Source organism: Diceros bicornis, chromosome X, assembly GCF_020826845.1.
Source record: "Diceros bicornis minor isolate mBicDic1 chromosome X, mDicBic1.mat.cur, whole genome shotgun sequence".
NCBI classification, from domain to species: domain Eukaryota; kingdom Metazoa; phylum Chordata; class Mammalia; order Perissodactyla; family Rhinocerotidae; genus Diceros; species Diceros bicornis.
In genome coordinates this window covers 134,368,596-134,388,716 of record NC_080781.1, presented here as the reverse complement: position 1 = coordinate 134,388,716, position 20,121 = coordinate 134,368,596, and the positions used below count along the sequence as shown (strand labels likewise).

At 38.8% G+C, this 20,121-nt stretch overlaps 1 protein-coding gene across 1 annotated transcript in view; it reads left to right on the top strand.

Annotated features, from left to right (window-relative positions):
• The first annotated feature begins 2,604 nt into the window (after positions 1-2,604).
• The window catches only part of LOC131400393 (circadian clock protein PASD1-like), a 77,009-nt gene continuing 59,492 nt past the window's right edge, over positions 2,605-20,121 (top strand). Inside the window, exons 1-7 of the mRNA XM_058535130.1 lie at positions 2,605-2,636; positions 3,596-3,747; positions 7,136-7,224; positions 9,374-9,463; positions 16,966-17,065; positions 17,483-17,596; positions 19,520-19,653. Of these exons, the coding sequence (XP_058391113.1) occupies positions 2,605-2,636; positions 3,596-3,747; positions 7,136-7,224; positions 9,374-9,463; positions 16,966-17,065; positions 17,483-17,596; positions 19,520-19,653 (711 nt within the window). The remainder of the gene's footprint in view (positions 2,637-3,595; positions 3,748-7,135; positions 7,225-9,373; positions 9,464-16,965; positions 17,066-17,482; positions 17,597-19,519; positions 19,654-20,121) is intronic.

The window sequence follows — 20,121 nt, the reverse complement described above, 5'->3', positions numbered from 1 at the left end:
TTTGTTCTTGACTTCTAATTCAATGACATTAGGCCCAGAGCATATGGTCTGTATGATATTATTACTTGGTATTTGTTGATCTGTTTTATGGTCTAGAATGGCCTAGCCATTTTTGGTGTTCTGAAATTTCACTATGATCTTTCTAGATGTGTTTTTTTTTAGTTAATAAACTGTTTATTGAGGTAGCATTGATTTATAACACTATGTAAATTAGAGGTGTACATCATTATATTTCAATTTCTGTGTAGAATACATCATGTTCACCACCCAAAGACTATGTACTATCCATCACTGAACAAATATGCCCTGTCACCCCTTTCACCCTCCTCCTTCCCCCCTTCCCCTCTGGTAACCACCAGTCTAATCTCTGTGTCTATGTGTTTGTTGTAGTTATCTTCTACTTATGAGTGAAATCATATGGTATTTGACTTTTTCCATCTGACTTATTTCACTTAGCATAATACCCTCAAGGTCCATCCATGTTGTTGCAAATATTGGAAGGTTTCATCTCTTTTTACAGCTAAGTAGTATTTCATGGTGTGTATATACCACATCTTCTTTATCCATTCGTCCATTCATGGGCACTTAGATTGCTTCCACATCTTGGCTATTGTGAATAATGCTTTAGTGAACATAAAGGTGCATATATCTTTTTGAATTGATGTTTTCATTATCTTGGGATAAAGACCCAGTGGTGGAATAGCTAGGTCTTATGGTAGTTCTATTCTTAATTTTTAAGGAATCTCCATACTGTTTCCCATAGTGGCTGCACCAGTTTGTATTCCCATCAGCAGTGTATGAGAGTTCCCTTTTCTCCACATCCTCCCCAACACTTGTTATTTCTTGTCTGGTGAGTTATAGCCATTCTAACAGGTATGAGGTGATAGCTCATTGTAGTTTTGATTTGCATTTCCCTAATAATCTTTTCATGTGATGTGGTTTTATTTTAATTTATCCAGATTGGATCACATTTTCCATTCTGGAAAAATTTCAGCCATTATCTCTTCACTGCCTTGTCTCCCATTCATGCTATTCTCTTCATCTGGAACTCCTGTTAGATATATATTAGGCCTTCCCCTTCTGTCCTTCATGTTTCATAACCTCTTGTTTCATATTTTCCACTTCATTATTTCTCTGTAAAGACAATACGGTAAATTTCTTCATATCTATATTCCATTTACTGATTTTCTCATCTGATTTTTCTTAATGCATTGCTTAATCCATCCTTTTGAAATTAATTTCATTGAATATGTCTTTATAAAATTTCTCTTTTGTTCTTTTTTGCATCTACCTGGTCTTTTCTCATATTTTCAGTTCCATTTATTTCGTTTTTAATATTTTTAAACACAATTATTTTATAATGGCTTTCAAGTATTTTAATTTGAAGTTCTTGGAGGTCTCATACTGCTGGGGATGTATGTGTGTGTGTCCTAATTCTGGCATATGGTGGATTGTTTCCTCATGTATTTTCCAGTTTTAGATGGTGAGCTAATCTTCAGCGGTGCCTTATCTGTGGAAATTCTGTGGAAATTGGCTTTAAAGATTATCTCTCCAGAATGGGTTTGTCTTTGCTTCTCCTGAAACCTTAAGGTTGATTCAGTCTAGTAGCACCCTTTTATTCCCACCCAGAGAATGTGTTCAGACAGACAAACTTCCTTGTCTTTTCTCTTTCTTGGTGGGAGGATTTTTTAAATGAAATTGTAGCCTCTGGGAGTCTTGCCTATACGTAGCGAGGAGGTGGTGGGTTTTAGGTTCAGTTCCCTGCTTGGATTCGCCTTCACCCAAGAGGGCCTTAATACCCATGCTCCTTTGTTGCATAGCTATGCATCCCCATCCCCACAGCAGTGCAGGCTGGTGTACTAACCAGCTTTGGTTTTCAGTTTTCTTCCCAGTGTTTGACCCCTGAGCTTTCCCTTACCTTCTTGAGAGGATTTAAAGGATCTTTGCTATATTTTAACTGTTTCTTCTTGTTTAACACACATGTATTTGAATGTCATTTATTTCTACCTTGAGGCTTTATCTTTGGGGTGATGTGTGAGTCTAACTATACAATTCAAAACAGAGGACTCTGGTGATTTCAGGGCCATTTTTTATATACCCAGGATTTCTGTGATATCAACAATAAATGCAGATTGGTCTATTGAGGCATGATATTGTGTCCAGATGTGAAGCTTTCAAGCCACATCTGTCTTTGTTTCATTAAGTGTTCTTGAAGTTAAAAGAATTAAAGCTAAAGGAAGTTAAAGGAATTTAAGGGTATGGAATTAAACCTACACGTACTTGACTTTTGGATTAAGTTGTGTAACTTCACAGAATGGTTTTGTAACTTTTTCAAATATATTCATTTGTAATGTTATTGTGACAAACATTTATTGGGGACCACACAATACTGCAAGTCTTCAACATTTACCTAACGTATGAGACGATTATTGGTATTAATGAAATTCTATCTTTAAAAGAAGTAGGCATTCCTTGAGGGAAAGGTGCTATGCACTTGAGAATTTTGATTAGTCTTATTGCTTTACTGTGATTCATCATAGACTGGTTTCTTAGTAAAATATTGCTCCATTTTGATTTCAGAATTCTTTGTTACATCACTGAATAATGGAAGAGGATGACAGAGAAAAAGAGCAGAGGTATGAACTCATAACTGACTGATATTTCTGTCAAAGCCCAATCCTCTGTCCTCTGTTCCCATTTCATATCTAGCAAAATCCTACTTCCTCAGGGAAACCTGACTCTTTCAGGGAAATTTGGTCTCTAGTGGGTTTTCCATAACCCCTAGCCCCAACTCTATTATAATACTTAGTATATTACCTATGTATCTGACAGCCTTCCGCATCAAACTCTGTCCTCCATGCCTTGCACAGTGGCTGCCCAGAGTTGACACTAAATAAATGGTTTATACTCCCTGATAGGTTTAGAAACTTGTTTTGGGGCCTTGGCTTGCCTAGAGCTTAAATTCATTTACGTTTGAGAAGATAAATTACCTTATTTTTCTCAGTTCAAGCATCTAAAGTAAATTTAAAGCTCACTGATAGAAAAGTTTCTGTCAAAATTTTTCAGCATCGTCTATGTTTTTTAAAGGTGTAAAAAAAAATCTCAATTAGCATTTCATTGCTCAGCCTTCTCTCTGAGAAGGGGCACTGGCTTTGAGAGAGCCTCGTGAGTAATTATAGGTCATTTAGGAAGAATTTTCTTTAATCAGAAGTACTCTTGTAAAAGCAGGTAAGAATATATGGTGGAACAAAGACCCACCATTAAATTCAAATTAATTTGGACTTATGTTATATAGTTCTTAGGCCACTGTCCCAGACATTGTGCTGGGCTTTGCTATGGAAGGCATAGAGACAGATCTGGGCCCTACCTCAAGGGCCTCACAATCTAAAGGAGATGAGATTGGCTTTCATTTCCTTGGTTTAATATTGACAGTTGTTGTTGTCATATGAGTGATCGAGGGACTGGATTTTTGCTCAAATGTTGATGTTAACATCTCCCTTTCTGTCTTATTATTTCTTTCCATCTATTGTTCCACCATCTGAATTCTCAGCCCTCCCTTTACCATTAATAACCCTGATTGTTTTTTGTCACTTAGGGATGCACCTAATACATCAGAAAATAAAGAAAAGGACCGCGTCAAAACCTTGTTCGCGGGTCTGCGCACCCTGCTGCAAACTCATGGCTATCCTGTAAAAGGAGACAGATCTAAAACAGCACAGAGCACTACTGCCGTGTCACAGGAGGAAGGTTTGATCTGAGCACCGCAGCCCATTCTTATAGCTATTTGGTTAGCCATGTTGAAAACTAGTTGTCGGTGAAACAGTTGGCTCTCTCCCTTTACCTCAAACATCTTTGGGAGGGATTAATGACTAGAAGATCTCCTGCAGTGCCTTTTAATACACAGATATTTAGTTTCTCTCCATTCATTAATTTGGTTATGGTTGATGCTGCAAACATTATTAAGGTTCATGCAAAAGTGGAACAAGGAAATGAGAATTAATAAAAGTATACTGGGCAATAATAATGCAAATTTCTGTATCTTAGTCATTTGAAGACATATGGTAAATGTTGCTAAGGGAAGGATGGCCCTGAGGGTGTAAAACAGTACCTATAATACTCCAGTAGGTTTAACTCAAAACATCTGAGCAGATTATGCCCATAAACATGTAATCATTCTGTAAAAACCTCTTATTTAAAAAAAAAAAATTTTCTTGACTCCATGATACCTCCAGCTATTTCCCTATTTCTGTGCCCCCTTCACAGCAAAACTTCTTGAAATGACTGTATAGACTGTCTCCACTTCCTCGTGCCCCATTCTTTCCTCAGCCCACTTCACTGAGGCTGGAGCTCCTGCCACTCCAGTACAACTACATTTGTCGGGAATAACAGTGACCTCCGCGTTGCTGAATTCTTTGGTCCCTTAGCTGTCCTCATCTTTCCTGACCTTTTAAAAGCATTGGACAGGTGACTACTCCCTCCTTGACGCACTTTTCTCTTGGCTTCCAGGATAACACACTCACCTGGTTTCTCTCCTAGCTCATTGGTCACTCCTTCCCTGTCTTTCTTTGCATCCCCCTACTTCACAGACTGTTTTTGTAACTTTTTCAGATATATTCATTTACAATTAGTGGGCCCCAGGGTTCAGTCCTCAGACCTTTTCTCTTCTTTTTCTACACTCATTTCCCAAGTAATCTCATCCAGTCCCTTAATTTGAAGTGCTACCTGGATGTCAGTGACCCCTACTTGTTAAATCTGTCTGACCCTGACCTCCTACCTGAGCTCCATGCTTGAGAATCATACTCATTATTCAATCAGCAAGAGAGTTTTCTATGTGACTTCTTCACCTGGATATTTAACAGGAAAGTTAACATGGCCATAAAGGAACTCTTGATCCCTCTCTGTTCCATTGCCTGTCACACCCCCACCCTGGGTCTCCCCATTTTAGAAACTGGTACCCCCAGGCATTCTTCTAGCTGCTCAAGCTAAAAATCTAGAAGTCATTCTTGTGTCCTCCATTTATCTCACCCCCTCACCCAATCCATCAGCAAATCCTTTGGCTTCACCTCTAAAATATATCTGAAATCCATTCACTTCTCCTCATTCCCATAGCCTTGGTGTACCAACCTAATCCAGGCCACCATCATCTGTTGCTTTTGGAGAAGCTTCCTCGCTAGACTCTCTGCTTCCTCCCTTGCTCCCCAATTTGATCAGTTTTCCACAAACAGCTACAGTGATCTTTTACAAACATGTGTCACTCTCTCGCTTAAAAGCACTTCATGTTCCTTTTGGTATACCCTACATGATCTAATCCCGCCTATCTCTCAGACTTTATTTCCTACTACTCTGTCTCTTGGTCACCCTACTGTAGCTCCTTTGGCCTCCCGTCTGTTATTTATATAGGCCAAATTATTGCCTGCCTTGCTTTGTGCTTACTGCTTCCTCTGTCTGAGAGGCTTTGCTCCCAAGGTCTTCCTGTCATTCAGATCTTGGCTCAGATGTTACCTTCTCAGTAAGGCTTTCCTTGATCACCCAGTCTAAATTATTGCACTTAAAGATATATGAAATTATCGGTTCCATTGTCTATGTGTTGATTATCTGTCTCTCCCTCCCACCAGTCTGTAAGACACAAAAGACAGTCACCTTATTTGTCTTGTGCATACTGTATCCTGAGCCTCTAAAACAGAGTAGGATACATAGTAGGAGCACAGTAAATATTAGTTAAGTAAGTGAATGAATGAGGTTCAGTTTAACAAGAACTACCGAGTCCTTATTGTGAGTTAAGTACTATTCTTCTCACTGGGGTTATAGTGAAGAACTGGATATGGTGCCTGCCTTAGAAGCAAAACAACAACAAGTTTGTGGGTAAGGTGGAAAAGCCTTTTATGATTGAGTGATAAAATACATCGGTTTTCTTTTCTTGGAAATATATGGACTCTCTTCTGTCGTTTTTATTTTTTTGGAGCTAGTGTAGGAGATGAAATTCACTAGGTGGAGCTGAAGGTCAATGGGGAAACGACTTCAGAAATTAGCTTTGGGAGAATGTCATAGGTTGTTTCCTGAGTTTGAGGAACTGTGACCAGAATTGAGTTTTCAGGCTGGGACAGTGGTCACTGATCTTGAGGCAGTTGTGTAATTGGCGTGGTTTCTTTTTCATATTATTTCTACTTCCCATGCAGTTACACACCCTCATCTCGCCTCTTTAGTGAGGGTTCTGGAGCTCTCCTGCTCTTGCTTGGCCTCCTTCTATTTGAATCTACTCATAGCAAAGTATCTGAGACTCATACCCACTAAGAAAGCAAGTGCTACTCTCAGAATTATCCTTGTCAGAGGTTTAACATTTTTAATAGGGCTCAGGGTCTCTAACCCTGATCTGTGTGCCATGGGTCTCTAACTTTTCTGTGAGGAGAAGAAACTAATGTTTATTGACATGCATTAAAATAACTGGAGGCTGGAGGGCTGTGTTAGTGGAGTCCCTGAGTTAGAGAAGTTGGAGTAGGTGGCATTGGGGGAGGTGGAGAGGTGGAGAGGTAGATGGCAAAGACTCTGAGTGAGCACAGGACCAGAAACACTGCTCATGGGGAAAACCAGAAAACCTTGAAGAATGGAGAAGGCTGGATGGGAGATAGAACAGTGTCAAGAGCTTTGAAGAGATACAAGATAGGGCTTAAAGAATTTCTAGTTAAGGGCCCTTGCTAAAAGCTTAATTAGATGAAACTAAATTGTGGAATTCTCTATTTTAGCCAGGGGTTGGGGATATTTTAGGTGTCTGGGTATGCCTAGAGCCCTGACACAGCCTGTAGCTTATCTGGCATATTATGAATACTGGGTTTTGGCAGAATTCAGAAGACTTGAAGGAGTCAAAGAAAAGGAAAGAACTGGAGGTAGAAAATCCTAAGTTGTTGGAGAGGTCAGAATGTGTTTAGTAGAAATTGAGTTGGATGATCTTTTTCAATTCCAAACACTTATACGTTTATGATAATTTATAAGCATAGTCTACATCAGATCCTTCATCAGCACTCAGCATTTTCTCATGAGTCTTTTCTCTAAAATTAACTAAAACTTTGAAAATTCTAGTACCCATAGCTAATCATTTTAATGTGACAGTTTGCTATCTTTTCTTCCTTTTTCTAAAAAGGCAAAGACAATCCAGAAACCTCTACCGAAGAATCTAATTGGATTCCATCATTCCATACCTATGAAAACTTCAACCATATGACGCTACAAGTAAGAGGGGGTTTGTTCTTGGATTACTTCATATGTAGAATATGTGCAATAGAAGATAAAGAATAGTGTTTAAGTCTGGCTAGGAGACCATGCATATCAGAATTACCTAGGGAGCTGTAAAAATACAGATTCCTGGGACCCACCTTAAACTGTCTGAATCAGAATCTCAAGCCTTGTAGGGGCCAGGTGCCTGCATTTTTAACCGGCTCCCCAGATGCTTCTTATGCCAACTGAGTTTTGAAAACCACTGATCTGGAATGACAACAAATACGAACAAGTCTTTGCATAGGTTAGTGGCAAGTTAAGTAATTATCTGGTAGACTCGTTCAACATAGATTGTTAAGCCTTCAAGTCTTATTTTTTTCTCAAGGACATGAGGTGTTTATGGTTTCTATCTCCAAGAGAACGGGTTAATTTCGCTAAGTTCAAAGGCCCAAACTAAAGCCTGAATGCCCATGGTCTTTAGAGTCAAACAGATGGGGATATGTATTGTGCCTTTGTCACTTACTTGCTATGTGCCCTGGAGAGAGTTACTGTCTCTGAGCCTTGATTTCTTTCTCCGTAAAATGGGTAAAAATATCTCTCTTTCACTGAGTTGTGAGAAATAAAGTGAACATGTGTAAAACGTGTAGGGCTCTTTCTCATTCTCTCCGTGTCACTTAATTTCTCTTATTTTTCATTCCTATGTCTCTTCGTGTTGCAGTCTGAGTCACTTCTTCAACTCTATCTTCCAATTCAAAAATTATCTTTCCAGCTATGTTCTAACATGCTATTTAACTTATACGTTGAATTTTTATTTTTGATGATAATCTCATTTCTAGACATTTTGTTTGATTATTTTTCACATCTGCTTGATCAGTTTTGAGTCTCTTGTTCCTTCATCATATTTTAAGTACCCTTTGTTATTTATTTAAGCATATGAAGCATGCTTATTTTATATTCTATCTCTGATAATTCCAGTATCTGCTGTTTTTCAATCTGAATCTGCATTTTATTTTTTATACTGTCTCTCGTTCACGATGTTTCATTTCTTCCTGTGTTTATTAATATTTTATTATAAGTCCATGCTATTTGGAACATTATCTGCATGAATTCTTTGAGCCCTGGTTTTAAAGTAATTCTTTAGAGATGATTTGAATTTGTTTTTACTAGATATCTGGGATCAGATATCCCACTTACTAGCCACTTTAAAGTAAATGATAGGCTTGGGGTGTTGAGGGCTACACAGGTAGTATGTGAATTTCAGCTCTAAATCTGTGTGTGTGGGGGCTTCTGTTTAGCAATTCCCAGATGAGACTAGTTTTTCTTTTTCTTCTCTAGCCAGAGCTGAGGCTGAGGCAGGCATGCTCATTTCCTGTCTCTCTTTGCTGGATAAGATCTTTCTGTTTTGCCTGCTGAAAGTGTTACCCTTTGAGAGGCCTGGCTTTATACAGGAGTCTTTGATTTTACCTCCCACCTTGTGCAGGCGGCTTTGCTTTCTGTACCCTAAGCTCTATGCCATCAGTGTTGTCCAGATATTCCCAAGCAAGTACAGGTTCCAATGTCCCCTTAGCTCTTAATTTACATGTTCTAGTCATTTCTGATATCAGATTGTTTCCCTTACTTTCCCATAAGCTCGGTCCTGTTTTGAAATAATAAATTTTTATATATTTTATTCATCATTTTAGGTGTTTGCTACCAGGAGGCATTTGTCTCCTCCATTATATATCTAATATCCATTATCTAGCGCGAAGGCAATGGCAATTTCCATGTTTATAAGTAGATGCCCAACTAACCACAAATGAAAATGCTCTCCAAAATATTATTAGTGTTTTGGAAATTAATTTTGAATTAAATGTGAAACAACCTACACACGGAGATGAATCTTCCTAGTTTGTGTTGGAGAGTTTTGTGTTAATTGGGTGTACATTGAAATTTGTTTGTCTAAGTGACACATCATTTGATAAACATCTCATGCTTAAGATTAAGTAGATTCTGTGTAGGAGGCAGAATAATGGAATTTTAATTAAGTCTGTGCCTGCCTTATTGATATTTAAGGACCACAATACATTTTCAGTGTGCTCTTATAATTATTTATGCGTTTAGAGATAAAGTTATCATTTTATTATTGTTCCACTATTTACTTACATTATTGTTCTCTCTTCATTAGTCATTAGATGGATTTATGATAATACTCAGCACAGATGGAGTGATAATTTTCGTGGATGAAAATATCTCTTCTCTTCTTGGCTATTTACCAGTAAGTTCTTCCAGCTTTTGGGAAAGCTGTTGCTGTTTAGGGGTTCATTATTTGTTTTCAGGAGCATATAACTCACCAGAGAAGACGTTCTCAATGTTGTCAAAACGTGCACCTGATTTATTGCCGTCTCCATTGGTTTCAGTTTTAAATCTATAAAAATAAATTGATATGAGGTAATGAAATACGTTGTGTGTGTGTGTCTGTGTGCGCGTGCATGTGTGTTTGTGTGGTTTGTAAAGTGCCCCTGAAGGCAATCTCCAAAGAACAATGTGCTTTTTGAAATGGCAGTCTCCTCAGAATCCGTGGATAGTCCCCAGGGCAACTGCTTTGCAAGGCAGCCTTCACTGGGATGGATGTGTTGGATTTTGTTCATTTTTTTCAGAGTCTATCACATATTGATTAAACAACGAAAGTCATGATTTGTTCATGCTAGCTCAGGGCATCCATTTCCAGGTCTTATTTGCTTTTTGTTTCTTTGTACTGAAGAACAAATTATGATCTCATTTAGAAAAAATATATAGAATTGATTGTATAGATTAGCAATGTTGTAAGTATTGCTGAAGACACCTATACGTGAGTTGTAGTCAGGGTCTCTGGTGTCCAAAATGGTCACTCATTCCTGAGCCCTTTGGGGTTACTATGCCCCTCTCAGGAAAGCTTTCTCTATTTTCATAGCACCATTGACATAGAATATATGATTTACTAAAAGTGTTTCTGGATCTTTAGGCTGCACACCTACCAAATATATTGCTTAAATATGAAAGTACTACGTACCTTCATATTCCACTAACGCATGTGTGTGAAGAGGGGCTATGTACACTACATCCACCATCACCACCACCCCTGAAATCTCTGTCATTTGGCTCGTTGTGTTAGTCATATCTGGATTGTTGCTTTCATTGCATATTCTTCACTCCACAGAGTTGTCTCAAGAACTTGGCAAACCTTGACCCAGAGATCTATAGCAATCAAGTTTGGAACATGTAAATTTGTAGAAATTTTGTTAAACTACCCTGTAGCTAAGTTAGAAGTGGATTGATTAGATGCTTATTCCACTAGTTATGCTGTTTCAGCCGGCATGTTTCATGGCCCACTTGGAAACTCAAAGAGATTTTCTACTCTTTTCTCTTTATTTACAGATACTATGATCCATTTCTTTATTTTTCATTCTCATCCTTTCTTTTAGAAAACAGTTTACACTTTCAAATCCAGCTTATATTTGTAGTATCTGAAAACAGCTGAATAAAATGCAAACATTAGAGAGATTCATTGAATTGGACTTTGGAGTACTTATATTGTGAAAGGGGTATGGTCTTATTAAATCTACATAAAAGAAAAAATGTATGAGTATGATCCATTACAGATTAAATTTTGTTATAGTGGAGACCAGAAAACTACTCAAATTCTTGTGGTATTAGATATTATTTAAACCAAATTGGTCATTGACTACAACTAGTGACTGTGTCCTACTACATGAGGATTTTTCAGTGATGGTGTTAGTTATATTATCCTTGTTTCTTTATGTATTTTTGTTCAGAGTTTTCACTCTCAAGAGACTCTTTCACCCTTCAACATTTGAGGTATCACACACACACGCGCACCCACAAATGCACGCATACACGGTCACCCTAAGGTAGAGGTGTCTGGAACATGGGTTTGAACAACTAATCTTAAACCATGGACTTGATTACCTGAGATTGATGTACTTAAAAATAAAGCTATAACTATTACATCTGTACATAAACATTGACTGGGAATTAAGTTATATGTTCTTATAAAACAAGGTTAAAAAGAGCTATACCTGAGGCACAATTTCACACTTTTCCGCATTAAATCCTAACTCTTCTTGATTTTTAAGAACATGCAATTTTTTTCCAAGATTTGATTAAAAATTTCATTTTATAAAGCACCCGTCTTATATTAATATGGAAACCAAACCATTTCTAGAGTATCTGCCTGGCTCCAGGAATCTACAGTTTCATTAAAAATCAAGCCTCCTCTGTCTATTGGACAACTCTAAACCAATAGCATGATGGGGTGGAAAGACTTGGTCTTTGGAGTCAAATAATCTGGAGATTAAAATTTAGCCCTATCACTTACTAAGTACATGAGCTTTAGTGTCTCATCTGTAAATGGGGAAAAAAATATTACTTAGAGAGTGACGAGAGGTGAGCTATTACAAATGGTCTGGTTGGTGAAGGCCTGTCTGATTAGGTGACGTTTGAACAGAGACCTGAACGGAGTGAGTTGTGTGAGTCACGCAGATAACTGGAGCAAGTGTGTGCCAGGCAGAAGCGAAAGCAAGTGAGAAGGCCTGAAAGCAGGAATGTGCTTGGTGTGGAAAAGGTATGGTAAAGAAGCCACTGGGACTGTAGTGCTGTGAGCAAAGGAAAAAGTACTAAGAGGTGATGAGGACAGAGCCGTAACAGAGGTCCACCTTGTTTAGGGCCATTGTAATGACTTTGCATTTTCCTCTGAGGTGGGAGGAAGCTATTGTGGGGTTGTAGCAGATGAAGGAAATGATCTGAACTTAAGTGTTACCAGCATCTCTCTGGCTCTTGTGTTAAGAATAGGCTATCGGGGCAGGCATGGAAGCAGGGAGTCCACTTGGAAAGCTACTGCAATAGTCCAGGCAACAGATGGTGAGGGATTGCATTAATTAAGGTGGACGTGGAAGTAGTCAGTGTTTTGTAGGTAAAATAAGTGTTGCTGATGGACTGGATGGGGGTGTGACAAAAAGAAGGGAAGAGTCCAGGTTATGATGTTATAACACATACCGTGACTAAAGTGGTGGCTATTATCATCATCATGGTATTAAACCTATATCTGAAATCTGCCATCAGATCTTCCCAACCATTCATTTCCTTGACAGTTTTTCTTTTGGAAAAACTTGTAGTCATTACACCCTCTTTCTAGCAGCCTGCCCTCCTACGCACCCTACTTCATCATTCCTCCACCCGTGCAAAAAAAGAAAATTAAAACTAGGGATTTACGTTTAGTTGTTCTCTTTTACAATTCTTAAACAAATGAAACTTTAATACACGTTTCATCATGGAAATAATTTTTCAGCATTTTTTAGGAGACTTTATTAGGTTTTGAACATAGGTATGTGGTTAATTCATGATAATTGGGATGAGTTTTGCTCTGTTCTCCCTGCGAAGTTTACAGCACAGTAAAGAATTACTAGTGATGAGTCTTGTTTGATTCAGGATGCAGTCTGAATCTCATGCAGAGGCTCTTATCCTTCCCGGTGCCCTATACAGTTGAACAGTTTTCTAATGCATGTGTAATGTGAATGTCTCTGCCAGCAAAAAGACGCTTCTTGGGGCCGGCCCGGTGGCGCAGCGGTTGGGTGGGCACGCTCCGCTTCGGCAGCCCGGGGTTCGCAGGTTTGGATCCCCGGCGCGCACCGACGCACCACTTGTCAAGCCAATGCTGTGGCGGCGTCCCATATAAAGTAGAGGAAGATGGGCACAGATGTTAGCCCAGGGCCAGTCTTCCTCAGCAAAAAATAGGAGGATTGGCATCGGATGTTAGCTCAGGGCTGATCTTCCTCACAAAACAAAAAAAAAAGACTCCTCTTGACTGGATTATCAGTAAATGTCGTGGAGTGGAGTAAATTCCTTTGTTCTTTTTTTTGGCATGACTGAGACTAACTAATATTTGTGGGACAACTAGTAGGTATTTGCAAACTTGGCTTTTGAAAAACCTCCTTAATTCTTCACTGGTATTTATCCTTGTTTCCTTAAGGTCTAAGTACCTTGATCTCTCTGCCTTCTGTAATAAGAAGAGCAAATGCCAAAGATTTACAAAAATAACATGGTGCTGATAACACTTTCAGGTTTCTGCCCTTTATGTAGCTATGGAGCAAGGTCACTGGAATGTTCGTTATGTCCACTATTTTTAGTTGGTGGTCAATTATAAGGCCTTCGTTGTCACTGTCACCTTCCTTAAAGAATGTAGTTAATTAATAGAAACTCATTGCCACTATTTCCGTCCGAGGGAATGTACACTATCAAAAGACTGCTCACTTTGAACTCTTTTAAGTGACAATGCTGTCCTACATTCTTCTGCGAATGAAAGAAGTGGTGAGCCATAGCACTTTGTACCTCTTGTTACGGTATGATTTTATACTTTGCATCATAATTGCTTGTGCCTGTCTCATCTGTCCTACTGAGCTATGTGTTCAATGAAATTAGAATTCATGTCAGGTTTATATTTTTTAACCCTCCTAAGTACTCAGTAAAAGAAAATAATAATGAACTATTTCATGTAGAAGGTCCAAAATGCAGAAACTGGCCCAGTAGCAAATTGGCTGCTCCTGGTGCAAACTGGACTTGAGGCAGCTATGGTGTAGTGGAAGGAACAGTGCACATGGAGTTGGAGGGAGCTGGGTGTGAATCTCAACTCTGAACTTGTGACGTCTCACTAATTGGACAAGCCTTAATTTCCTCGTGAATGAAATAGGGGATAATTCTTCCTCTTAAAGGGTATCAAGTGAGCTAGTTCGGGTGAACATACCTAGGAAAATGTCTGGCGCGAAGCAGTTGTTAATCATACGTTAGGTGAATGAATGAATGAGTGGCCTCTACTGACCAGCGATAAGTTGGTTTGGTACCTAGAGTTTATTTTATAACTAAACCAATAAAAGCATTTTTATTGAAAAGGTCAAGTTTAATGAAAAATATCTATCTTTCTTTTGGGAAGTCAGTTTATTACTGTGTAATTTTCATTGTCAAAAATCATTGCCTGTTAATTTCATAACTTTTTGTTTGCTAAATTAAGGTAATATTTCTGCCCTGAATGGAGCCAAGCCTTTTCTTGATTGAGATAGGATCCATCTGCTAATTTGAGCATTGGCCAACTCATAGGCTGACTTCTACAAATGAGCCATGGAAATGTATTTCTGAATTTTGACTATAGATTATTAATATTAATCAGTTAAAACATCATTTGACTTTGTGCTTCATCACCCAAAGCCATTATTCAGCTACAAAGAATACTTTGTTTATTGCTTTGCTCCTATCACATTAAAAACTCATTACTTAATTTAATGTCTAATATTCAATTTATCCGTGTGTCACCATATTTCGGCTACATGGTATAGCACTATTCATTCATTCAACTAATATTTATTGAGTACTCACTTGTGCCAAGCTGTGTTCTAGATGTTGAGGATGTAGCAGTGAATAAGACAGCCAAGATCTCTGTTGTAAAGCAATTTACATTTTACTGAGGGGGACAGATAATAAACAGATAAACATATATATGTGGCTATAATGTCAGGTATGATAAGTGGTATGAAATAAAGGCAGGAAGAGAATGTCAGAGAATTGGTGCTATTTAAAATACTTTTCAGTAGAGACTTGAATGCAGTAAGGGAGTAAGTCATTACAAATGGCAAAGAGTGTTTCACATTGAAGAGCAGGTTTAAGGGTCCCAAGGTGACTATTTGCTTGATGTATTTGGATGTGAGCAAGAAGTTCAGTGTACCTGGAATGCAGTGAGCACCAGGGAGAGTGGGAGGGGCTAAGGTCTATAGGCAGCAAGGAACCAGAACATAGAGCTGTAAAGGCCATTGTAAGTTCTTTGGCTTTTACTCTGAATGACTTGGGTGGCCAGTGGATAGTGTTGAGCAGAGGAACAACATGATCTGACTTATGTTTTAAATGGCTCACTCCAGATGCTCTGTGGAGAATAGAGTGAGAGCAGGGATGTGGCAAAAATAGATGCAGGGAGACCAGTTAAGGCGATGGCAGTAATCCAAGCTAGAGATGATGGCTTAGACCAAGTGGTGAGAAGTGGCCTGATTCTGTATGTATTTTGAAGGTAGAACCAACAGAGTTAGCTGATGGACTGGATTTGGGGTTTGAGGGTCAAGTCAAGGCAAGGACAAGCGTGTGGGTAAATGGCGGTGTTTGTTGAAATGAGAAATACTGAGGGAAGAGCATGTTTTGTGAAGGAAAGATCAGGTGCAATGTTTTGGATATCTTAAAATTGAAATCCATCCTATTAGACATCTAGGTTGAGTTATCTAGGAGAGTTCAGGGAGAAGTCTGGACTGGAGATGAGAAGTTCAGAGTCATTAACAGATAGATGATATTTAATGAGATGGAACTGGAAGAGACTACATGGAGAGACAGTATAGTAAGAGAAAAGGTCCAATGACTAGGTCCTGGGCACTCCAATGCCAGGTAGTCAGGCAGAGGAGAAAGATCCAGCAAAGAAAAATGTGAAGGAGTAGCTTTTGAAGCAGAAGGGTATCCTTATGTGTATGGTGCCCTGGAAGCCAAGTAAACAAAGTGTTTCAAGGAAGAAGGAGGGATCAGCTGTATCAAATGCTGAGAGATTAGGTAAGACAAGGGTTGAGAATTGACTATTAGATTTGGCAATGTGGAGGTCATTGGCGACTTTGACGAAAGCAGAGTGGTTAGGATAAAAAATCTGATTAGTGTGGTTTCAAGGGAGAGTGAAAGGTGAAGAAACGAGAGATAGGAAGTGAAGTTCCTTTCAAGGATTTTTGTTCTAAAGTGGACCAGAGAAGTAGTTCAAGCTGGAGGAGAGGATATTGTGTCAAAGAAGGTTTTGTATTTTTGGAATTTTGTGTTGTTTTTGTTTTTAAGATGACAGATATGATGTAGCATCTCTGATATAGCATTTGCATGCTATGAGAAAGACCTAGTAGAGAGGGAAAGCTTGATGATATGGGGATTAGGGGAGAATTTCTGGAACGACGTCCTTGAATAGATGAGAGAGGATGAGAAGCAGTGCACTAGACTTAGGTAGAAGCTTATTCATTGGAATAGAAAGGAAAGCAGGTCTCTGGCTACGGGAACAGATAGGTTGGTAGATTTGGTGGCAGGGAGATATTGACGTTTACTTTCCCCTTTGTTTTTAATTGAAATAAGAAATGAGATCCCCAGCTGAATATGAGGAGGGTCGGGGGGTATTGGAGATTTGAAGAAGGAGGAAAATGCAAGAAATAGTCACACTGAAGAGTAGGAGATGAATTGTCTAGGGAAACGTAGAATGATTTCTAGGCAGATCTGAGTGCCCATTTTAAACAATACACAGCATGGTTGTGGGTTTTTCTCTGTATACCTTTAGTTGCATAGGTGAAGGTATAGGGTAGATGAAGAGTTGAAATTAACCAGAGTTGGGATTTTCCCAGGCAACTATGTCAGAGAGAAAGAGCACATGGTAGTGATTATAATGACCAACTATGAAATCTGAGTGAAAATGTGATAGGAATGGACTGGAGGTTTCAGTGTGTGGAATAATTGTTGGAGAGGTGGGGTATTTGCATGAGTGCACCAGAAAGGTGGAGGCGATGGCCGTAGAGTGGGGTAATGTGAATTCAGACTTTTAGATGTACAACAGGTATGACCATAAGATGACTGAGGCAGTGCAGGTGATAAGCTAGCTGGAGGTAAGGAGACAGAAGAAGTGAACAGAAGTAACACATATAACAAAATTTATTCTCTCTCTCTTTCCTTCTCAAGGATGAGATCATGGGTAAAACATTATTAAGGCTTCTGCCTGATCAAGAGAAAAATGAAGTCTGTGGAAAGATTGTTCTGGAATTTCCTTTGTTGTACTCAGGTAGGGATTTTTTTTTCTTCTTAGATTTTAAGAGACAGGTAACAATCACTCAGAGGAGTAATAAAAATAAAGACCTTAGAGCCACTATAGCTGCTGATAATGTATTAATTTAATTTATAATTTCACGAATTATGTTTTCAGTGTTAAAAAATCTGTCCTCATTAAATCTGGTTCTTTATCATGAACCCTGATTATTTTAGCTTTTGTATAATTGCTTTAGTGTTATATAAATGATGTTCTAGCTGCTACCCCACTCTGTGGATACAGCATAGATAGCTATGCAAGTGCTAATGTTCATGGAAAGAAAATAATATTTTTGTAAAATCTAGTCTAAGTCAGACAATCGTCATATGAAACAATCCTGCAGAACATGGTGAAGTACAGATGTAAACTTGTTTTGTATCTGTCTTCTTTTAGTAGGAAAACGTATTGATTTTTGCTGTCATTTAAGAAGAGGAAATGTTCAACATGGTAGCAGCCCTACTTATGAATATGCAAAATTCATTTTGAGTGTGAAAGACATTTCTAATGGTAAGCAGTTCAGTTTTTAATCTGATCTAGATAAAGTTCATGAGTTATGCAGCCCTTCATTGCTAACAGACATGCCCTTCTGCTGTCAGTACTCTCATACTCTCTATACCCCTATGACCGCAGGTTTTGGTTACAGACATTAATTAGACTTTTAAAAAATTAATAGTGAAATTTGCAAGGTGGGGTCATATGGTAACACAGTGGACGGAGCTGAAAGGGATGGCTCTTTCCTTCTACAGAAACACGGGAATGATTGTTAAAACATAACAAAAGAATTTTGATCCACAGCAAGCTTAAAAGAAAAGGAAGTCCATGGGTGCCAGAAATTAAAGGATAAAGTACAGGACCACAATGATAAGAGGAAGCTTAGGTGGTAGCCCATGTGGGTTTTAAGTCATACATAGGCTCCCTAGGCTGGGGTCTGGAGTTCTAACACTCATTCAGGGACCAACACATAAAACCTAGAGAGATAAATGATCAGTAAAATTTTGTCCACTGGCCTAGAGGAAGAGTAAATTTGCCATCTCGCTCAGAATTCAAATGGAAAAAAAATGTGTCATTTACAGGAAATCAAAACTTGAATCTACGTTGTGTGGATATGGGGTCCGAATTTATAGTTTTTAAGGTTTCTGGAACTGCAAACTGAGAAATTAACATAAACACTGATTGGGGGCTATTAAAACATCTAGGTCTTGACTCAGAGGTAAATATCCCAACAAATATGTGAACAGATGCTCAAACTCATTAGTAAGCAAAGAATGAAAAATTTAAAAACCAATGAGATGGCACTATACATCCATCAGAATGGCAACAATTAGAAGTGTGAATGATGCCAAATATTGTTGAGGATGTGAGATATGAAAACACTAATACAGTGTTGAGAGGATCCCGAAAAACAGAGTGAACTTAAGTTCTGTTGATTTTCCTATGACTCAGCAATCCTGTCACTGGGAGGAAACATTCCAGAGGGAACTTGCAGAGAGAGCTGCGTCTAAGGGCACATATACTATGTATGTCATCGTGGTGTTTGTGGTAAGAGGGAGCTGGAGACAGCCTAGGTGTGCATCATTAAGGAAATGGACAAGTAAAATTTGGGAAATAGACAGTATGGAAAACTTTGTTATAGTTTAAAGCAATGAACTCTAGATGCACATACTACATGATTAGATCTTAAAACCATATTGTTGATTGTAAAAAGTAAGAAACAGAACGAGACCTACAGCACAATGCCACTTTTGTAAATTATAAACACATATACATAAAAGCAGACTACATATTTTATAAGGATATATATTAAAGATGGTAGATGACAGTGGGTACCTGTGGGTAGGGAAGGAGCAGAGAGAAAAAGTAAAAACAAGAGGGGGGAGTTTATCTGTGTCCAAAATGCCACGAACTGAGTATAATTACCCCAGTTCCTTGCCATTGAGGTCTAAAAATATAACCAATGAATGAATGAATGAATGAGTAAATAAATAATGGCAATTAGCTCATACAATGGTTATCTGATATGTTTGTCGTGCATCTTCAACGAAAGGTCAGATACCTTTAAAAAAATCTTGACTACATACTCACACAAATTACACACACACACATTTAATACCCACGTGGTCTATATAAAAGAGGGGAGCTAAATTTCTTTTAGAGACTAAGATGTCCATCCACAGGGTAAGAACAAGAGCCTGAAAATCACCCTGAATTCACAAGAATTGTTTCTCAGTAATGACCTCTTCATGTTTTGGTGGAGACCAGGGTGGGGAAGGGGGCTGGAACGGAAGGAAGACAGGCAAAATCCGTGGCTCAGAATCTGAAAATTGTTGTCGGGCTGACAAAGAGCACGCTGATGTGGCAGGTGCCTGTCTTCTTTTGTAACCAGCGTACCTTTCTATTAGATTGTCACACGTGTATCTCTGTCTCCCTTAGAGCCTTTGGTACTCTTCGGTAGTAGCTTCTTCCCCAGCCACTCCTACGCTGAGTCATCTGCTATGGATCTTCCTTTGAAGGATCGGTTTTGTCTGGTGGGGACTGTTTGTATCCTCAGGACTCAGATCCTACGGGTGAGTATGTTGTGTGTGTGCCTCCCCCATTGTGGAGATGTGGGCTTTCTTCGAAGGATCACATCCCGTTTGGTCCCGCAGCCACTGGACGGCATTGCTAAAGCACCTGACATGTGCAGAGGGTTGTGCTAGGATATGTGAAGGAGGAAAGATCAGCTCCTGTGTTTCAGAAGGTGAACATCTGCATGCAGATCTGGACACACCTGAAAGAGATGCACAGTCATTTATGAGTGGTATTGATATAATATAAAAGAGGTATACAGGGGCTGGGCCATATTAAGAGAAGTGACCATTTTGGCCGGTGGGTAAAGGAAGGCTTCTGTCATAAGGTGAGTTTTGAGGCAGCTCCCTCGCAACATTACTCACTTGGTGTTCTCCTAATATAGCACTCACCAATTCCATCTCTAAAAATAAAAATCAGTCTTTAGAATTCATCTGATAGATTCAGGGTCAATGATTTATGCACTA